Raw genomic sequence first — 14,844 nt, forward strand, 5'->3', positions numbered from 1 at the left:
CCCTGTCCTCTCGCCCCTGTCCTCTCGCCCTGTCCTCTCGCTCTGTCCTCTGCGCCCTGTGTCCTGTCCTCTCGCTCTGTCCTCTCGCCCTGTCCTCTCGCCCTGTGTCCTGTCCTCTCGCCCTGTCCTCTCGCTCTGTCCTCTCGCCCTGTCCTCTCGCTCTGTCCTCTCGCCCTGTCCTCTCGCCCTGTGTCCTGTCCTCTCGCTCTGTCCTCTCGCTCTGTCCTCTCGCCCTGTCCTCTCGCCCTGTGTCCTGTCCTCTCGCTCTGTCCTCTCGCCCTGTGTCCTGTCCTCTCGCTCTGTCCCTCTCGCCCTGTCCTCTCGCCCTGTCCTCTCGCCCTGTCCTCTCGCCCTGTCCTCTCGCCCTGTCCTCTCGCCCTGTCCTCTCGCCCTGTCTCTCGCCCCTGTCCCTCTCGCTCTGTGTCCTGTCCTCTCGCTCTGTCCTCTCGCCCTGTGTCCTGTCCCCTCGCTCTGCCCTCTCGCCCTGTCCTGGCTGCCTCCTCTGCTGCCTCTGCCTCCAGGTCTGGGGACTCCTATGGTTTCACCCAGCTATCTATAGCTGACAGGTCAGTCAGTACTAGAGACTCCTATGATTTCACCAAGCTAGGGGGCTTGGGAGTGCACCTTTGTGATGACAAACTGTAAATGAATCGTGTGATATTTGTATGACTAGTTGTGCTCAGTGTTTGTATGTGAGTACTGCAGGGTGTTGTCTTGTGTGTGAGTACTGCAGGGTGTGGTGTGTGTGTGAGTACTGCAGGGTGTGGTGTGTGTGTGTGAGTACTGCAGGGTGTTGTGTGTGTGTGTGAGTACTGCAGGGTGTTGTCTTGTGTGTGAGTACTGCAGGGTGTTGTCTTGTGTGTGAGTACTGCAGGGTCTTGTGTGTGAGTACTGCAGGGTCTTGTGTGTGAGTACTGCAGGGTCTTGTGTGTGAGTACTGCAGGGTCTTGTGTGTGAGTACTGCAGGGTCTTGTGTGTGAGTACTGCAGGGTCTTGTGTGTGAGTACTGCAGGGTCTTGTGTGTGAGTACTGCAGGGTCTTGTGTGTGAGTACTGCAGGGTCTTGTGTGTGAGTACTGCAGGGTCTTGTGTGTGAGTACTGCAGGGTCTTGTGTGTGAGTACTGCAGGGTCTTGTGTGTGAGTACTGCAGGGTCTTGTGTGTGAGTACTGCAGGGTCTTGTGTGCGAGTACTGCAGTGTGTGTGTGTGTGTGTGAGTACTGCAGGGTGTTGTGGTGTGTGTGTGTGTACTGCAGGGTGTGTGTGTGTGTGTGTGTGTGTGTGTGTACTGCAGGGTGTTGCCTTGTATAACCTGACTTGTGTTTGTTGATCAGGATGAAATCCAAGTCCTCCCCATCGTTGGAGGGTTTCCACAGACAGGAGGTGAAAGGTCAGACTCTGCTGTTGACTGTCCCTCTGTTTAATGAGTGGGTTCCCCATTCCAAACCCAGCCTTGATGTTGATGCACTTTACACCATGTTGGTCAAATCTAACCAGTCCTCATTTAGCTGAGGCCCAGGGAGACACGGTGGGTAGTGACTCTAACCAGTCCTCATTTAGCAGAGGCCCAGGGGGGTGATTTCTAACCAGGCCTCATTAGCTGAGGCCGGGGGGGGGGTGTGACTCTAACCAGTCCTCATGTAGCTGAAGCCCAGGGGGTGGGTAATGACTCTAACCAGTCCTCTCATTTAGCCCAGGGGAGGGGGTAATGACTCTAACCAGTCCTCTCATTTGTTAGCCCAGGGGAGGGGGTGTAATGACTCGAACCAGTCCTCTCATTTAGCCCAGGGGAGGGGGGTGAATAGCTCGAACCAGTCCTCTCATTTAGCCCAGGGGAGGGGGTGTAATGACTCGAACCAGTCCTCTCATTTAGCCGGGGGAGGGGGGTGTAATGACTCGAACCAGTCCTCTCATTTAACCCAGGGGAGGGGAGGGGGTGGGTAATGACACCTCACCTTTCTGTGTTGTGATAGAGGGTTTGTTTTCACCTATCGGTCGTTGGAATAATATTGTTCACTCATTGGACAATGCTCAAGTGACTGTCCTTTTTTATTGGTGTTTCTGTACGAACTATGATTGGTTATACTGTCGTGACTCTGCTTTCTGGTTGGTTATTAGGCGCTACCAGGAGGTCGCTAGGAGGAAGCCTCTCAGGGCATGTCGTTAGTAGAGGCTGAGAGGCGGCAGATCCTGGGCGAGATGAGGAAGAGGACGGCTCTGCTGACCGACAACAGCTGAATGCGACAACGCTCAACCTCTGACAACAAACAACCAACCAACCGGAGAGGGCCTCTGAGGAGGTAGGAGGGGGTGGTCAACACATTAACCAGAGGTAGGAGGGGGTGGTCACACATTAACCAGAGGTAGGAGGGGGTCAACACATTAACCAGAGGGGGGTCACACATTAACCAGAGGGGGGTCAACACATTAACCAGAGGGGGGGGGTCAACACATTAACCAGAGGAGGGGTCAACACATTAACCAGAGGAGGGGGTCACACATTAACCAGAGGAGGGGTCAACACATTAACCAGAGGTAGGAGGGGGGTCAACACATTAACCAGGGGTAGGAGGGGTCAACACATTAACCAGAGGGGTCAACACATTAACCAGAGGTAGGAGGGGGGTCAACACATTAACCAGAGGTAGGAGGGGGGTCAACACATTAACCAGAGGTAGGAGGGGTCAACACATTAACCAGAGGTAGGAGGGGGAGTCAACACATTAACCAGAGGTAGGAGGGGGGTCAACACATTAACCAGAGGGGGGTCAACACATTAACCAGAGGTAGGAGGGGGGTCAACACATTAACCAGAGGTAGGGGGGTCAACACATTAACCAGGGGGTCAACACATTAAGGAGGTAGGAGGGGGGTTGTCAACACATTAACCAGCGAGGGCCTATGAGGAGGTAGGAAGGGGGGTTGTCAACCATTAACCAGCGAGGGCCTATGAGGAGGTAGGAAGGAGGGGGTTGTCTACCCATTAACCAGCGAGGGCCTCTAGGAGGAGGTCTACCCATTAAGGAGGGGGGTTGTCTACCCATTAACCAGAGGTAGGAGGGGGTTGTCTACCCATTAACCAGAGGTAGGAGGGGGTTGTCTACCCATTAACCAGAGGTAGGAGGGGGTTGTCTACCCATTAACCAGAGGTAGGAGGGGGTTGTCTACCCATTAACCAGAGGTAGGAGGGGGTTGTCTACCCATTAACCAGAGGTAGGAGGGGGTTGTCTACCCATTAACCAGAGGTAGGAGGGGGTTGTCTACCCATTAACCAGAGGTAGGAGGGGGTTGTCTACCCATTAACCAGAGGTAGGAGGGGGTTGTCTACCCATTAACCAGAGGTAGGAGGGGGTTGTCTACCCATTAACCGGAGGTAGGAGGGGGTTGTCTACCCATTAACCGGAGGTAGGGGGGTTGTCTACCCATTAACCGGAGGTAGGAGGGGGTTGTCTACCCATTAACCAGAGGTAGGAGGGGTTGTCTACCCATTAACCGGAGGTAGGAGGGGGTTGTCTACCCATTAACCGGAGGTAGGAGGGGTTGTCTACCCATTAACCGGAGGTAGGAGGGGTTGTCTACCCATTAACCGGAGGTAGGAGGGGGTTGTCTACCCATTAACCGGAGGTAGGAGGGGGGTTGTCTACCCATTAACCGGAGGTAGGAGGGGTTGTCTACCCATTAACCGGAGGTAGGAGGGGTTGTCTACCCATTAACCGGAGGTAGGAGGGGGTTGTCTACCCATTAACCGGAGGTAGGAGGGGGTTGGAGGTAGGAGGGGTTGTCTACCCATTAACCGGAGGTAGGAGGGGGTTGTCTACCCATTAACCGGAGGTAGGAGGGGTTGTCTACCCATTAACCGGAGGTAGGAGGGGTTGTCTACCCATTAACCGGAGGTAGGAGGGGGTTGTCTACCCATTAACCGGAGGTAGGAGGGGTTGTCTACCCATTAACCGGAGGTAGGAGGGGGTTGTCTACCCATTAACCGGAGGTAGGAGGGGTTGTCTACCCATTAACCGGAGGTAGGGGGTTGTCTACCCATTAACCGGAGGTAGGAGGGGTTGTCTACCCATTAACCGGAGGTAGGAGGGGGTTGTCTACCCATTAACCGGAGGTAGGAGGGGGTTGTCTACCCATTAACCGGAGGTAGGAGGGGGTTGTCTACCCATTAACCGGAGGTAGGAGGGGTTGTCTACCCATTAACCGGAGGTAGGAGGGGTTGTCTACCCATTAACCGGAGGTAGGAGGGGGTTGTCTACCCATTAACCGGAGGTAGGAGGGGTTGTCTACCCATTAACCAGTAGGAGGGCCCCATTGAGGAGGGGGGAGGGGGTGGGTCATTTGGACCGTTCCTCTCTCTACGTGACCTCTTATCTGACCTCTCCATCTGTCTTCTCGACAGGTACGACTCTCTGGACAACCTTCCCTCTTCCACCACCCTGCTCTCTAACCCCCAACGCCCCCACTCCTCCCTGGGTTTCTCCGCCCCGTACCGCCCCCCCTCCTCCCGGCACAGCATGGGTGTGGCCCTGGGGGGTCACTCCAACGGGACCCAGAAGCACAGCCCTACCTGGCCCCGCCCCTTCAGCACATCTTCCCCCCCGCCCAACACCGGAGAGGAACCCGCCACCGGCGAATCACGACCCGTCTCACAGCAGCACCACCGGTAATGGACCAATCAGGACTTGTGTTGTATGTTTAAAATGTACAGTGCATTTTGAAAGCGTTCAGATCAGAGCCCTTGACTTTGTTACATTACAGCCTTGTTCAAAAATGGATGAAATCGTTTTTTCCCCCCTCATCAATCTACACACAATACCCCATAATGACATCACAATACCCCATAATGACATCACAATACCCCATAATGACATCACAATACCCCATAATGACATCACAATACCCCATAATGACATCACAATACCCCATAATGACATCACAATACCCCATAATGACATCACAATAACCCATAATGACATCACAATAACCCATAATGACATCACAATACCCCATAATGACATCACAATACCCCATAATGACAACTTATAATTTTTTGAACGTTTATTAAAGATTACACATTTACTTAAGTATTCAGACCCTTTAATCAGGACATTGTTGAAGGCATCTTTGGCAGCGATTACAGCCTCAAGTCTTCTTGGGTATGACGAGAGAGCTGTCCCGAAGCAACTGCTGTGTTGTCTTGGCTGTGTGAACTTTAACTACAGTCAGAGGTCCTGAGCACTTCGCTCCGTTCATCTTTCCCTCGATCCAGACTGGTCTCTCAGTCCCTGCCGTTGAAAAACATCCCCTCAGCATGATGCTACCACCACCAAGCTTCGCCGTAGGGACTGTGCCAGGTTTCCTACGGACGTGATGCTGCCACCACCAAGCTTCGCCGTAGGACTGTGCCAGGTTTCCTACGGACGGACGTGACGGTGCCAGGTTTCCTACGGACGTGATGCTGCCACCACCAAGCTTCGCCGTAGGGACGGTGCCAGGTTTCCTACGGACGTGATGCTGCCACCACCAAGCTTCGCCGTAGGGACTGTGCCAGGTTTCCTACGGACGTGATGCTGCCACCACCAAGCTTCGCCGTAGGGACGGTGCCAGGTTTCCTACGGACCTGATGCTGCCACCACCAAGCTTCGCCGTAGGGACTGTGCCAGGTTTCCTACGGACGTGATGCTGCCACCACCAATGCTTCACTGTAGGGACGGTGCCAGGTTTCCTACAGACGCTGATGCTGCCACCACCAAGCTTCGCCAGGTACGGAGGGACGGTGCCAGGTTTCGCCGTAGGGGACGGTACGGACGTGATGCTGCCACCACCAAGCTTCGCCGTAGGGACTGTGCCAGGTTTCCTACGGACGTGATGCTGCCACCACCAAGCTTCACTGTAGGGACGGTGCCAGGTTTCCTACGGACGTGATGCTGCCACCACCAAGCTTCGCCGTAGGGACTGTGCCAGGTTTCCTACGGACGTGATGCTGCCACCACCAATGCTTCACTGTAGGGACGGTGCCAGGTTTCCTACAGATGTGATGCTTGGCATTCAGGCCAAATAGTTCAATCTTGGTTTCATCAGACCAGAGAATCTTGTTTCTCATGGTCAGAGTCCTTTAGGTGCCTTTTGGCAAACTCCAAGCAGGCCTTTCACTGAGGAGTGGCTTCTGTCTGGCCATTCTACCATAGAGGCCTGATTGGTGGAGTGCTGCAGAGATGGGAGAACCTTCCAGAAGGACAACCATTTCCACAGAGAAACTCTGGAGCTCTGTCAGATTGACCATCTGGTTCTTGGTCACCTCCCTGACCAAGGCCCTTCTCCCCCGATTGCTCAATTTGGCCGGGCGCCCAGCTCTTGGAAGAGTCTTGGTGGTTCCAAACTTCTTCCATTTAAGAATGATGGAGGCCACTGTGTTCTTGGGGACCTTCAATGCTGCAGAATTTGTGGGTACCCTTCCTCAGATCTGTGCCTCGACACAATCCTGTCCCGGAGCTCTACGGACAATTCCTTTGACCTCATGGCTTGATTTTTGCTCTGACCTTATAGACCGGTGTCTTTCCAAATCATGTCCAATCTATTTAATTTACCACAGGTGAACTTCCAATCAACTTGTAGACAGATCTTTAGGATGATCAATAGAAACAGGATGCACCTGAGATCAATTTCAAGTCTCATAGCAAATTGTCTGAATTCTTCTGTAAATAAGGTGTTTCTGTGTTCGTAAAGTGTCTAAAAACTTGTGTTCCCTTTGTCACTATGGGGTCTTGTGATGTCACTATGGGGTCTTGTGATGTCACTATGGGGTCTTGTGATGTCACTATGGGGTCTTGTGATGTCACTATGGGGTCTTGTGATGTCACTATGGGGTCTTGTGATTAGATTGAGGAAGAAATCATGTTGGCAGGCTGTAATGTAACAGAATGTGGATGAAGTCGAGGGGGGGGGGGGTGAACACTTTCCAAATGCACCATCTTTGAGTTTCAGTGCTGTCGTCTCCTCATACAGTCTGATCCCTGAGAGGAGAATGAGAGCATTGGTAACGAGGATGAATGCATGATAAACAGTCTCTGGAACAGAGAACGGGCTTCATGCAAATACAATAAGTCATCATAATACAAGGGACTTTGTGAAAATAAAAAAAGCCAATTTCAGTTTTTATCTTCGTGGTGAACTTGAAACTCATCGTCCAGCCGTATACCAAGACATTCAATGGATGTTCCCCCAGACCTTGTGGATCAGTCAGTCATCCCCCTCTCATCTTACCCCCAGACCTTGTGGATCAGTCTGGTCCCCCTCTCATCCCGTGTGTTCCCTCTCTCCCTCCAGAGTGCTGACTTCTCGTCAGGTGTGTTCAGTGTGTGTGTGTCCTATGGGCAGAGGGGCTGCCATGGTCATTGAGACCCTGAACCTCTGCTTCCATCTGGCCTGTTTTCAGGTGAGAGTCTGGTCTGGACCTCCATTCACCTGGTTGGAGGAGAGGTCCTCTACAAAACCTGTCAGCACACTCAATCACCCTTCACAGCATGAGCTAATGGGCACTGTAGCTGACTGACTGACTGGCTTCACCTGGGCTCTGTAGCTGACTGACTGGCTTCACCTGGGCTCTGTAGCTGACTGACTGACTGGCTTCACCTGGGCTCTGTAGCTGACTGACTGACTGGCTTCACCTGGGCTCTGTAGCTGACTGACTGACTGGCTTCACCTGGGCTCTGTAGCTGACTGACTGACTGGCTTCACCTGGGCTCTGTAGCTGACTGACTGACTGGCTTCACCTGGGCTCTGTAGCTGACTGACTGACTGGCTTCACCTGGGCTCTGTAGCTGACTGACTGACTGGCTTCACCTGGGCTCTGTAGCTGACTGACTGACTGACTTCACCTGGGCTCTGTAGCTGACTGACTGACTGACTTCACCTGGGCTCTGTAGCTGACTGACTGACTGACTTCACCTGGGCTCTGTAGCTGACTGACTGACTGACTGACTTCACCTGGGCTCTGTAGCTGACTGACTGACTGACTGACTTCACCTGGGCTCTGTAGCTGACTGACTGACTGACTGACTTCACCTGGGCTCTGTAGCTGACTGACTGACTGACTGACTTCACCTGGGCTCTGTAGCTGACTGACTGACTGACTGACTTCACCTGGGCTCTGTAGCTGACTGACTGACTGACTGACTTCACCTGGGCTCTGTAGCTGACTGACTGACTGACTGACTTCACCTGGGCTCTGTAGCTGACTGACTGACTGACTGACTTCACCTGGGCTCTGTAGCTGACTGACTGACTGACTGACTTCACCTGGGCTCTGTAGCTGACTGACTGACTGACTGACTTCACCTGGGCTCTGTAGCTGACTGACTGACTGACTGACTTCACCTGGGCTCTGTAGCTGACTGACTGACTGACTGACTGACTTCACCTGGGCTCTGTAGCTGACTGACTGACTGACTGACTTCACCTGGGCTCTGTAGCTGACTGACTGACTTCACCTGGGCTCTGTAGCTGACTGACTGACTGACTGACTTCACCTGGGCTCTGTAGCTGACTGACTGACTGACTGACTTCACCTGGGCTCTGTAGCTGACTGACTGACTGACTGACTTCACCTGGGCTCTGTAGCTGACTGACTGACTGACTGACTTCACCTGGGCTCTGTAGCTGACTGACTGACTGACTGACTTCACCTGGGCTCTGTAGCTGACTGACTGACTGACTGACTTCACCTGGGCTCTGTAGCTGACTGACTGACTGACTGACTTCACCTGGGCTCTGTAGCTGACTGACTGACTGACTGACTTCACCTGGGCTCTGTAGCTGACTGACTGACTGACTGACTTCACCTGGGCTCTGTAGCTGACTGACTGACTGACTGACTTCACCTGGGCTCTGTAGCTGACTGACTGACTGACTGACTTCACCTGGGCTCTGTAGCTGACTGACTGACTGACTGACTTCACCTGGGCTCTGTAGCTGACTGACTGACTGACTTCACCTGGGCTCTGTAGCTGACTGACTGACTGACTGACTTCACCTGGGCTCTGTAGACTGACTGACTGACTGACTTCACCTGGGCTCTGTAGCTGACTGACTGACTGACTTCACCTGGGCTCTGTAGCTGACTGACTGACTGACTTCACCTGGGCTCTGTAGCTGACTGACTGACTGACTTCACCTGGGCTCTGTAGCTGACTGACTGACTGACTTCACCTGGGCTCTGTAGCTGACTGACTGACTGACTTCACCTGGGCTCTGTAGCTGACTGACTGACTGACTTCACCTGGGCTCTGTAGCTGACTGACTGACTGACTGACTTCACCTGGGCTCTGTAGCTGACTGACTGACTGACTGACTTCACCTGGGCTCTGTAGCTGACTGACTGACTGACTGACTTCACCTGGGCTCTGTAGCTGACTGACTGACTGACTGACTTCACCTGGGCTCTGTAGCTGACTGACTGACTGACTGACTTCACCTGGGCTCTGTAGCTGACTGACTGACTGACTTCACCTGGGCTCTGTAGCTGACTGACTGACTGACTGACTTCACCTGGGCTCTGTAGCTGACTGACTGACTGACTGACTTCAGCTCTGACTGACTGACTGACTGACTTCACCTGGGCTCTGTAGCTGACTGACTGACTGACTGACTTCACCTGGGCTCTGTAGCTGACTGACTGACTGACTTCACCTGGGCTCTGTAGCTGACTGACTGACTGACTTCACCTGGGCTCTGTAGCTGACTGACTGACTGACTGACTTCACCTGGGCTCTGTAGCTGACTGACTGACTGACTGACTTCACCTGGGCTCTGTAGCTGACTGACTGACTGACTGACTTCACCTGGGCTCTGTAGCTGACTGACTGACTGACTGACTTCACCTGGGCTCTGTAGCTGACTGACTGACTGACTGACTTCACCTGGGCTCTGTAGCTGACTGACTGACTGACTGACTTCACCTGGGCTCTGTAGCTGACTGACTGACTGACTTCACCTGGGCTCTGTAGCTGACTGACTGACTGACTTCACCTGGGCTCTGTAGCTGACTGACTGACTGACTGACTTCACCTGGGCTCTGTAGCTGACTGACTGACTGACTGACTTCACCTGGGCTCTGTAGCTGACTGACTGACTGACTGGCTGACTTCACCTGGGCTCTGTAGCTGACTGACTGACTGACTGGCTGACTTCACCTGGGCTCTGTAGCTGACTGACTGACTGACTGGCTGACTTCACCTGGGCTCTGTAGCTGACTGACTGACTGACTGGCTGACTTCACCTGGGCTCTGTAGCTGACTGACTGACTGACTGGCTGACTTCACCTGGGCTCTGTAGCTGACTGACTGACTGACTGACTTCACCTGGGCTCTGTAGCTGACTGACTGACTGACTGACTTCACCTGGGCTCTGTAGCTGACTGACTCACTGACTTCACCTGGGCTCTGTAGCTGACTGACTGACTGACTGGCTGACTTCACCTGGGCTCTGTAGCTGACTGACTGACTGACTGACTGACTTCACCTGGGCTCTGTAGCTGACTGACTGACTGGCTGACTTCACCTGGGCTCTGTAGCTGACTGACTGACTGGCTGACTTCACCTGGGCTCTGTAGCTGACTGACTGACTGGCTGACTTCACCTGGGCTCTGTAGCTGACTGAATGGCTGGTTCTTGACGTCTGACAGGAATCCATGAGGTGTCACCTTTCTTTTGTGTTTTCCTTGGTTTCTCCCTGCCTCACCCTCTTAACTCTCTAGTAATGCTAACTCTCTCCTCCCACACGGTGGTAGGGCTGGTAATGCTATCTCTCTCTCTCTCTCTCTCTCTCCACGGTGGTAGGGCTGGTAATGCTAACTATCTCTCCTCCCGCGGTGGTAGGGCTGATAATGCTAACTCTCTCTCTCCACATGGTGGTAGGGCTGGTAATGCTAACTCTCTCTCTCTCTCTCCACGGTGGTAGGGCTGATAATGCTAACTCTCTCTCTCCTCCCACGGTGGTAGGGCTGGTAATGCTAACTCTCTCTCTCCACATGGTGGTAGGGCTGGTAATGCTAACTCTCTCTCTCTCTCCACGGTGGTAGGGCTGGTAATGCTAACTCTCTCTCCACATGGTGGTAGGGCTGGTAATGCTAACTCTCTCCTCCATGGTGGTAGGGCTGGTAATGCTAACTCTCTCTCTCTCCACGGTGGTAGGGCTGGTAATGCTAACTCTCTCTCCACATGGTGGTAGGGCTGGTAATGCTAACTCTCTCTCTCCACATGGTGGTAGGGCTGGTAATGCTAACTCTCTCTCTCCACATGGTGGTAGGGCTGGTAATGCTAACTCTCTCTCCACATGGTGGTAGGGCTGGTAATGCTAACTCTCTCTCTCTCTCCACATGGTGGTAGGGCTGGTAATGCTAACTCTCTCTCTCTCTCCACGGTGGTAGGGCTGATAATGCTAACTCTCTCCATGGTGGTAGGGCTGGTAATGCTAACTCTCTCCTCCACGGTGGTAGGGCTGGTAATGCTAACTCTCTCTCTCTCCACGGTGGTAGGGCTGATAATGCTAACTCTCTCTCTCTCTCCACGGTGGTAGGCCTGGTAATGCTAACTCGCTCCTCCCGCGGTGGTAGGGCTGGTAATCACTGGTTGAATGATGCTAATCAGTGTTTTAGTTGATTCTCCTGATTCAGTCCGTCTTCTCCTCTCCCTCAGTGTGTGGACTGCAGGTGCCGACTTGGAGGGTCAGAGGTCAGAGCCCAGATCAGAATCAGCAACGGGAAGCCTTACTGTGACCCCTGCTACATCCGACTCAAGTGTAAGTCATTTCTACAGAACCTAAAGGAGTCCGATAAGAATCCCCCCCCCCCCATGAATCCAGGTCATTTTACTCTGCTGGCCCGTTCTACTGATCCACCTGCTCGGTCGGTCCCTGCACCTCATTTTACTCTGCTGGCCCGTTCTACTGGTCCACCTGCTCTGTCGTTGCACCTCATTTTACTCTGCTGGCCCGTTCTACTGGTCCACCTGCTCTGTCGTTGCACCTCATTTTACTCTGCTGGCCCGTTCTACTGGTCCACCTGCTCTGTCGTTGCACCTCATTTTACTCTGCTGGCCCGTTCTACTGATCCACCTGCTCTGTCGGTCCCTACACCTCATTTTACTCTGCTGGCCCGTTCTACTGGTCCACCTGCTCTGTCGTTGCACCTCATTTTACTCTGCTGGCCCGTTCTACTGGTCCACCTGCTCTGTCGTTGCACCTCATTTTACTCTGCTGGCCCGTTCTACTGATCCACCTGCTCTGTCGGTCCCTGCACCTCATTTTACTCTGCTGGCCCGTTCTACTGGTCCACCTGCTCTGTCGTTGCACCTCATTTTACTCTGCTGGCCCGTTCTACTGGTCCACCTGCTCTGTCGGTCCCTGCACCTCATTTTACTCTGCTGGCCCGTTCTACTGGTCCACCTGCTCTGTCGGTCCCTGCACCTCATTTTACTCTGCTGGCCCGTTCTACTGGTCCACCTGCTCGGTCCCTGCACCTCATTTTACTCTGCTGGCCCGTTCTACTGATCCACCTGCTCTGTCGGTCCCTGCACCTCATTTTACTCTGCTGGCCCGTTCTACTGGTCCACCTGCTCGGTCCCTGCACCTCATTTTACTCTGCTGGCCCGTTCTACTGATCCACCTGCTCTGTCGGTCCCTGCACCTCATTTTACTCTGCTGGCCCGTTCTACTGGTCCACCTGCTCGGTCCCTGCACCTCATTTTACTCTGCTGGCCCGTTCTACTGATCCACCTGCTCTGTCGGTCCCTGCACCTCATTTTACTCTGCTGGCCCGTTCTACTGGTCCACCTGCTCTGTCGTTGCACCTCATTTTACTCTGCTGGCCCGTTCTACTGGTCCACCTGCTCTGTCGTTGCACCTCATTTTACTCTGCTGGCCCGTTCTACTGATCCACCTGCTCTGTCGGTCCCTGCACCTCATTTTACTCTGCTGGCCCGTTCTACTGGTCCACCTGCTCTGTCGTTGCACCTCATTTTACTCTGCTGGCCCGTTCTACTGATCCACCTGCTCTGTCGGTCCCTGCACCTCATTTTACTCTGCTGGCCCGTTCTACTGGTCCACCTGCTCTGTCGTTGCACCTCATTTTACTCTGCTGGCCCGTTCTACTGGTCCACCTGCTCTGTCGGTCCCTGCACCTCATTTTTACTCTGCTGGCCCGTTCTACTGGTCCACCTGCTCTGTCGGTCCCTGCACCTCATTTTTACTCTGCTGGCCCGTTCTACTGGTCCACCTGCTCGGTCCCTGCACCTCATTTTACTCTGCTGGCCCGTTCTACTGATCCACCTGCTCTGTCGGTCCCTGCACCTCATTTTACTCTGCTGGCCCGTTCTACTGGTCCACCTGCTCGGTCCCTGCACCTCATTTTACTCTGCTGGCCCGTTCTACTGATCCACCTGCTCTGTCGGTCCCTGCACCTCATTTTACTCTGCTGGCCCGTTCTACTGGTCCACCTGCTCTGTCGTTGCACCTCATTTTACTCTGCTGGCCCGTTCTACTGATCCACCTGCTCTGTCGGTCCCTGCACCTCATTTTACTCTGCTGGCCCGTTCTACTGATCCACCGGCTCGGTCCCTGCACCTTTTTAATGAGAACATACCTGACATGAATATGATGAATGTCTATTTAGAGAAGGTGGGACTGCCATTTTGGAAGTCCTGTCCAGGTACTCTGTAATTAGATGATGTGTCATTACTACATCAGATGTTTTTATTAGATCAGACATAATCAGATGTTCTCTTATCAACCTTTCAGCCCACCTTGCCACCTCCCTGTGACCAGAATGCATTGCAGCAGATTGAGGAAGAGACGACGACGACATCAACCTCGAACACGACGGTGGAGATCTTGACTATGACCTCGTGTTGACCACGTATTTAGAGCTGGTTGACCTTTCTTTTAGGGAACAATGTACCGATTTATACTATTGGCTTGTGACTCAAATGGCTTCCTGTTCCCTACATAGTGCACTACTACCCATAGGGCTCTGGTCAAAAGTAGTGCATTATGTAGGGAATAGGGGGCAGTTTGGGACATGTCTCAAAGATTCAGTTTTGGTGTTCTTCCTAGATAATTAACTACTATACATGTCCACATACCTTATGTCTCTGACTAAGATGCAGTTTTGGCGTTCTTCCTAGTTAATTAACTACTCTACTTGTCCGTAGCTTTTAATATGCAATCGATGGCTATCCACAACAATAGCTGGACACGTGTAGTTAAGAGCTATAAGGGAGTTTTAAATCACAGTTGTACTTGGGATTTGTTTTTTTCTTGTTGATGAAGTAAATTGATAAATGAGGCTCTATTAAATGAATCTAATAAATGTGAGTGTTGTATTGGAGATACTTCTCTATTGTTTTTTCTTGTTGATGAAGTAAATTAGTTTTTTCTTAAATAGTTAGATTGTATTCTTTTGTTTGTTGAAATATGTTAAGATTTATTTTTGTATTTTTCATTTTTTGAGATGACTAAAATATTAGTAGCTCAAACGAGTGTTAGAAAAAGGACTTCTCACATGTTTATGGTCACGTCACTGAAACTCTGCGGTTGGTGGACTCTGGAAGCAGGGAGGCTTGTTGTATGACTCACTGATGTATAAAGGGGCCTCGTTTAAAAGGAATTTACCCTCTAAACTGTTTAATGTTTGTAAATAAAAAGGACCAGGTGTTGAGCATTTAATCTGTGTATTCTAAATACGGACAGAGGCAGGTAGCCTAGTGGTTGGTGTAGAGGAGGCAGGTAGCCTAGTGGTTGGTGTAGAGGAGGCAGGTAGCCTAGTGGTTGGTGTAGAGGAGGCAGGTAGCCTA

The 14,844-nt window shown here is 52.4% G+C and overlaps 1 protein-coding gene and 1 long non-coding RNA gene across 6 annotated transcripts; one reads left to right on the top strand and one right to left on the bottom strand.

Annotated features, from left to right (window-relative positions):
* Positions 1 to 2,153: 2,153 nt before the first annotated feature.
* On the top strand, positions 2,154 to 14,378 carry LOC127922804 (LIM domain only protein 7-like). 2 transcript variants are annotated; one of them, XM_052506644.1, is made up of 5 exons: positions 2,154 to 2,298; positions 4,398 to 4,661; positions 7,325 to 7,433; positions 11,692 to 11,794; positions 13,790 to 14,378. In XM_052506644.1, exons 1-5 carry the CDS (start codon positions 2,237 to 2,239, stop codon positions 13,810 to 13,812), a joined length of 561 nt encoding a protein of 186 aa, XP_052362604.1. In that variant the 5' UTR covers positions 2,154 to 2,236; the 3' UTR covers positions 13,813 to 14,378. The 2 variants fall into 2 exon arrangements, with proteins under 2 accessions (XP_052362604.1, XP_052362605.1); XM_052506645.1 differs by lacking the exon at positions 7,325 to 7,433.
* On the bottom strand, positions 7,442 to 11,683 carry LOC127922805 (uncharacterized). Of its 4 annotated transcripts, XR_008112394.1 has the most exons (5): positions 10,474 to 11,683; positions 9,955 to 10,024; positions 9,651 to 9,720; positions 9,066 to 9,275; positions 7,442 to 7,945 (listed from the first exon to the last, which is right to left on the bottom strand). It is a non-coding gene; the product is annotated as an uncharacterized LOC127922805 (long non-coding RNA). The 4 variants fall into 4 exon arrangements; XR_008112392.1 differs by having other exon boundaries at positions 9,955 to 11,683; XR_008112391.1 differs by lacking the exon at positions 9,651 to 9,720 and having other exon boundaries at positions 9,955 to 11,683.
* Positions 14,379 to 14,844: the final 466 nt, after the last annotated feature.

This window comes from Oncorhynchus keta, unplaced genomic scaffold (genome assembly GCF_023373465.1).
Source record: "Oncorhynchus keta strain PuntledgeMale-10-30-2019 unplaced genomic scaffold, Oket_V2 Un_contig_27197_pilon_pilon, whole genome shotgun sequence".
Classification (NCBI taxonomy): domain Eukaryota; kingdom Metazoa; phylum Chordata; class Actinopteri; order Salmoniformes; family Salmonidae; genus Oncorhynchus; species Oncorhynchus keta.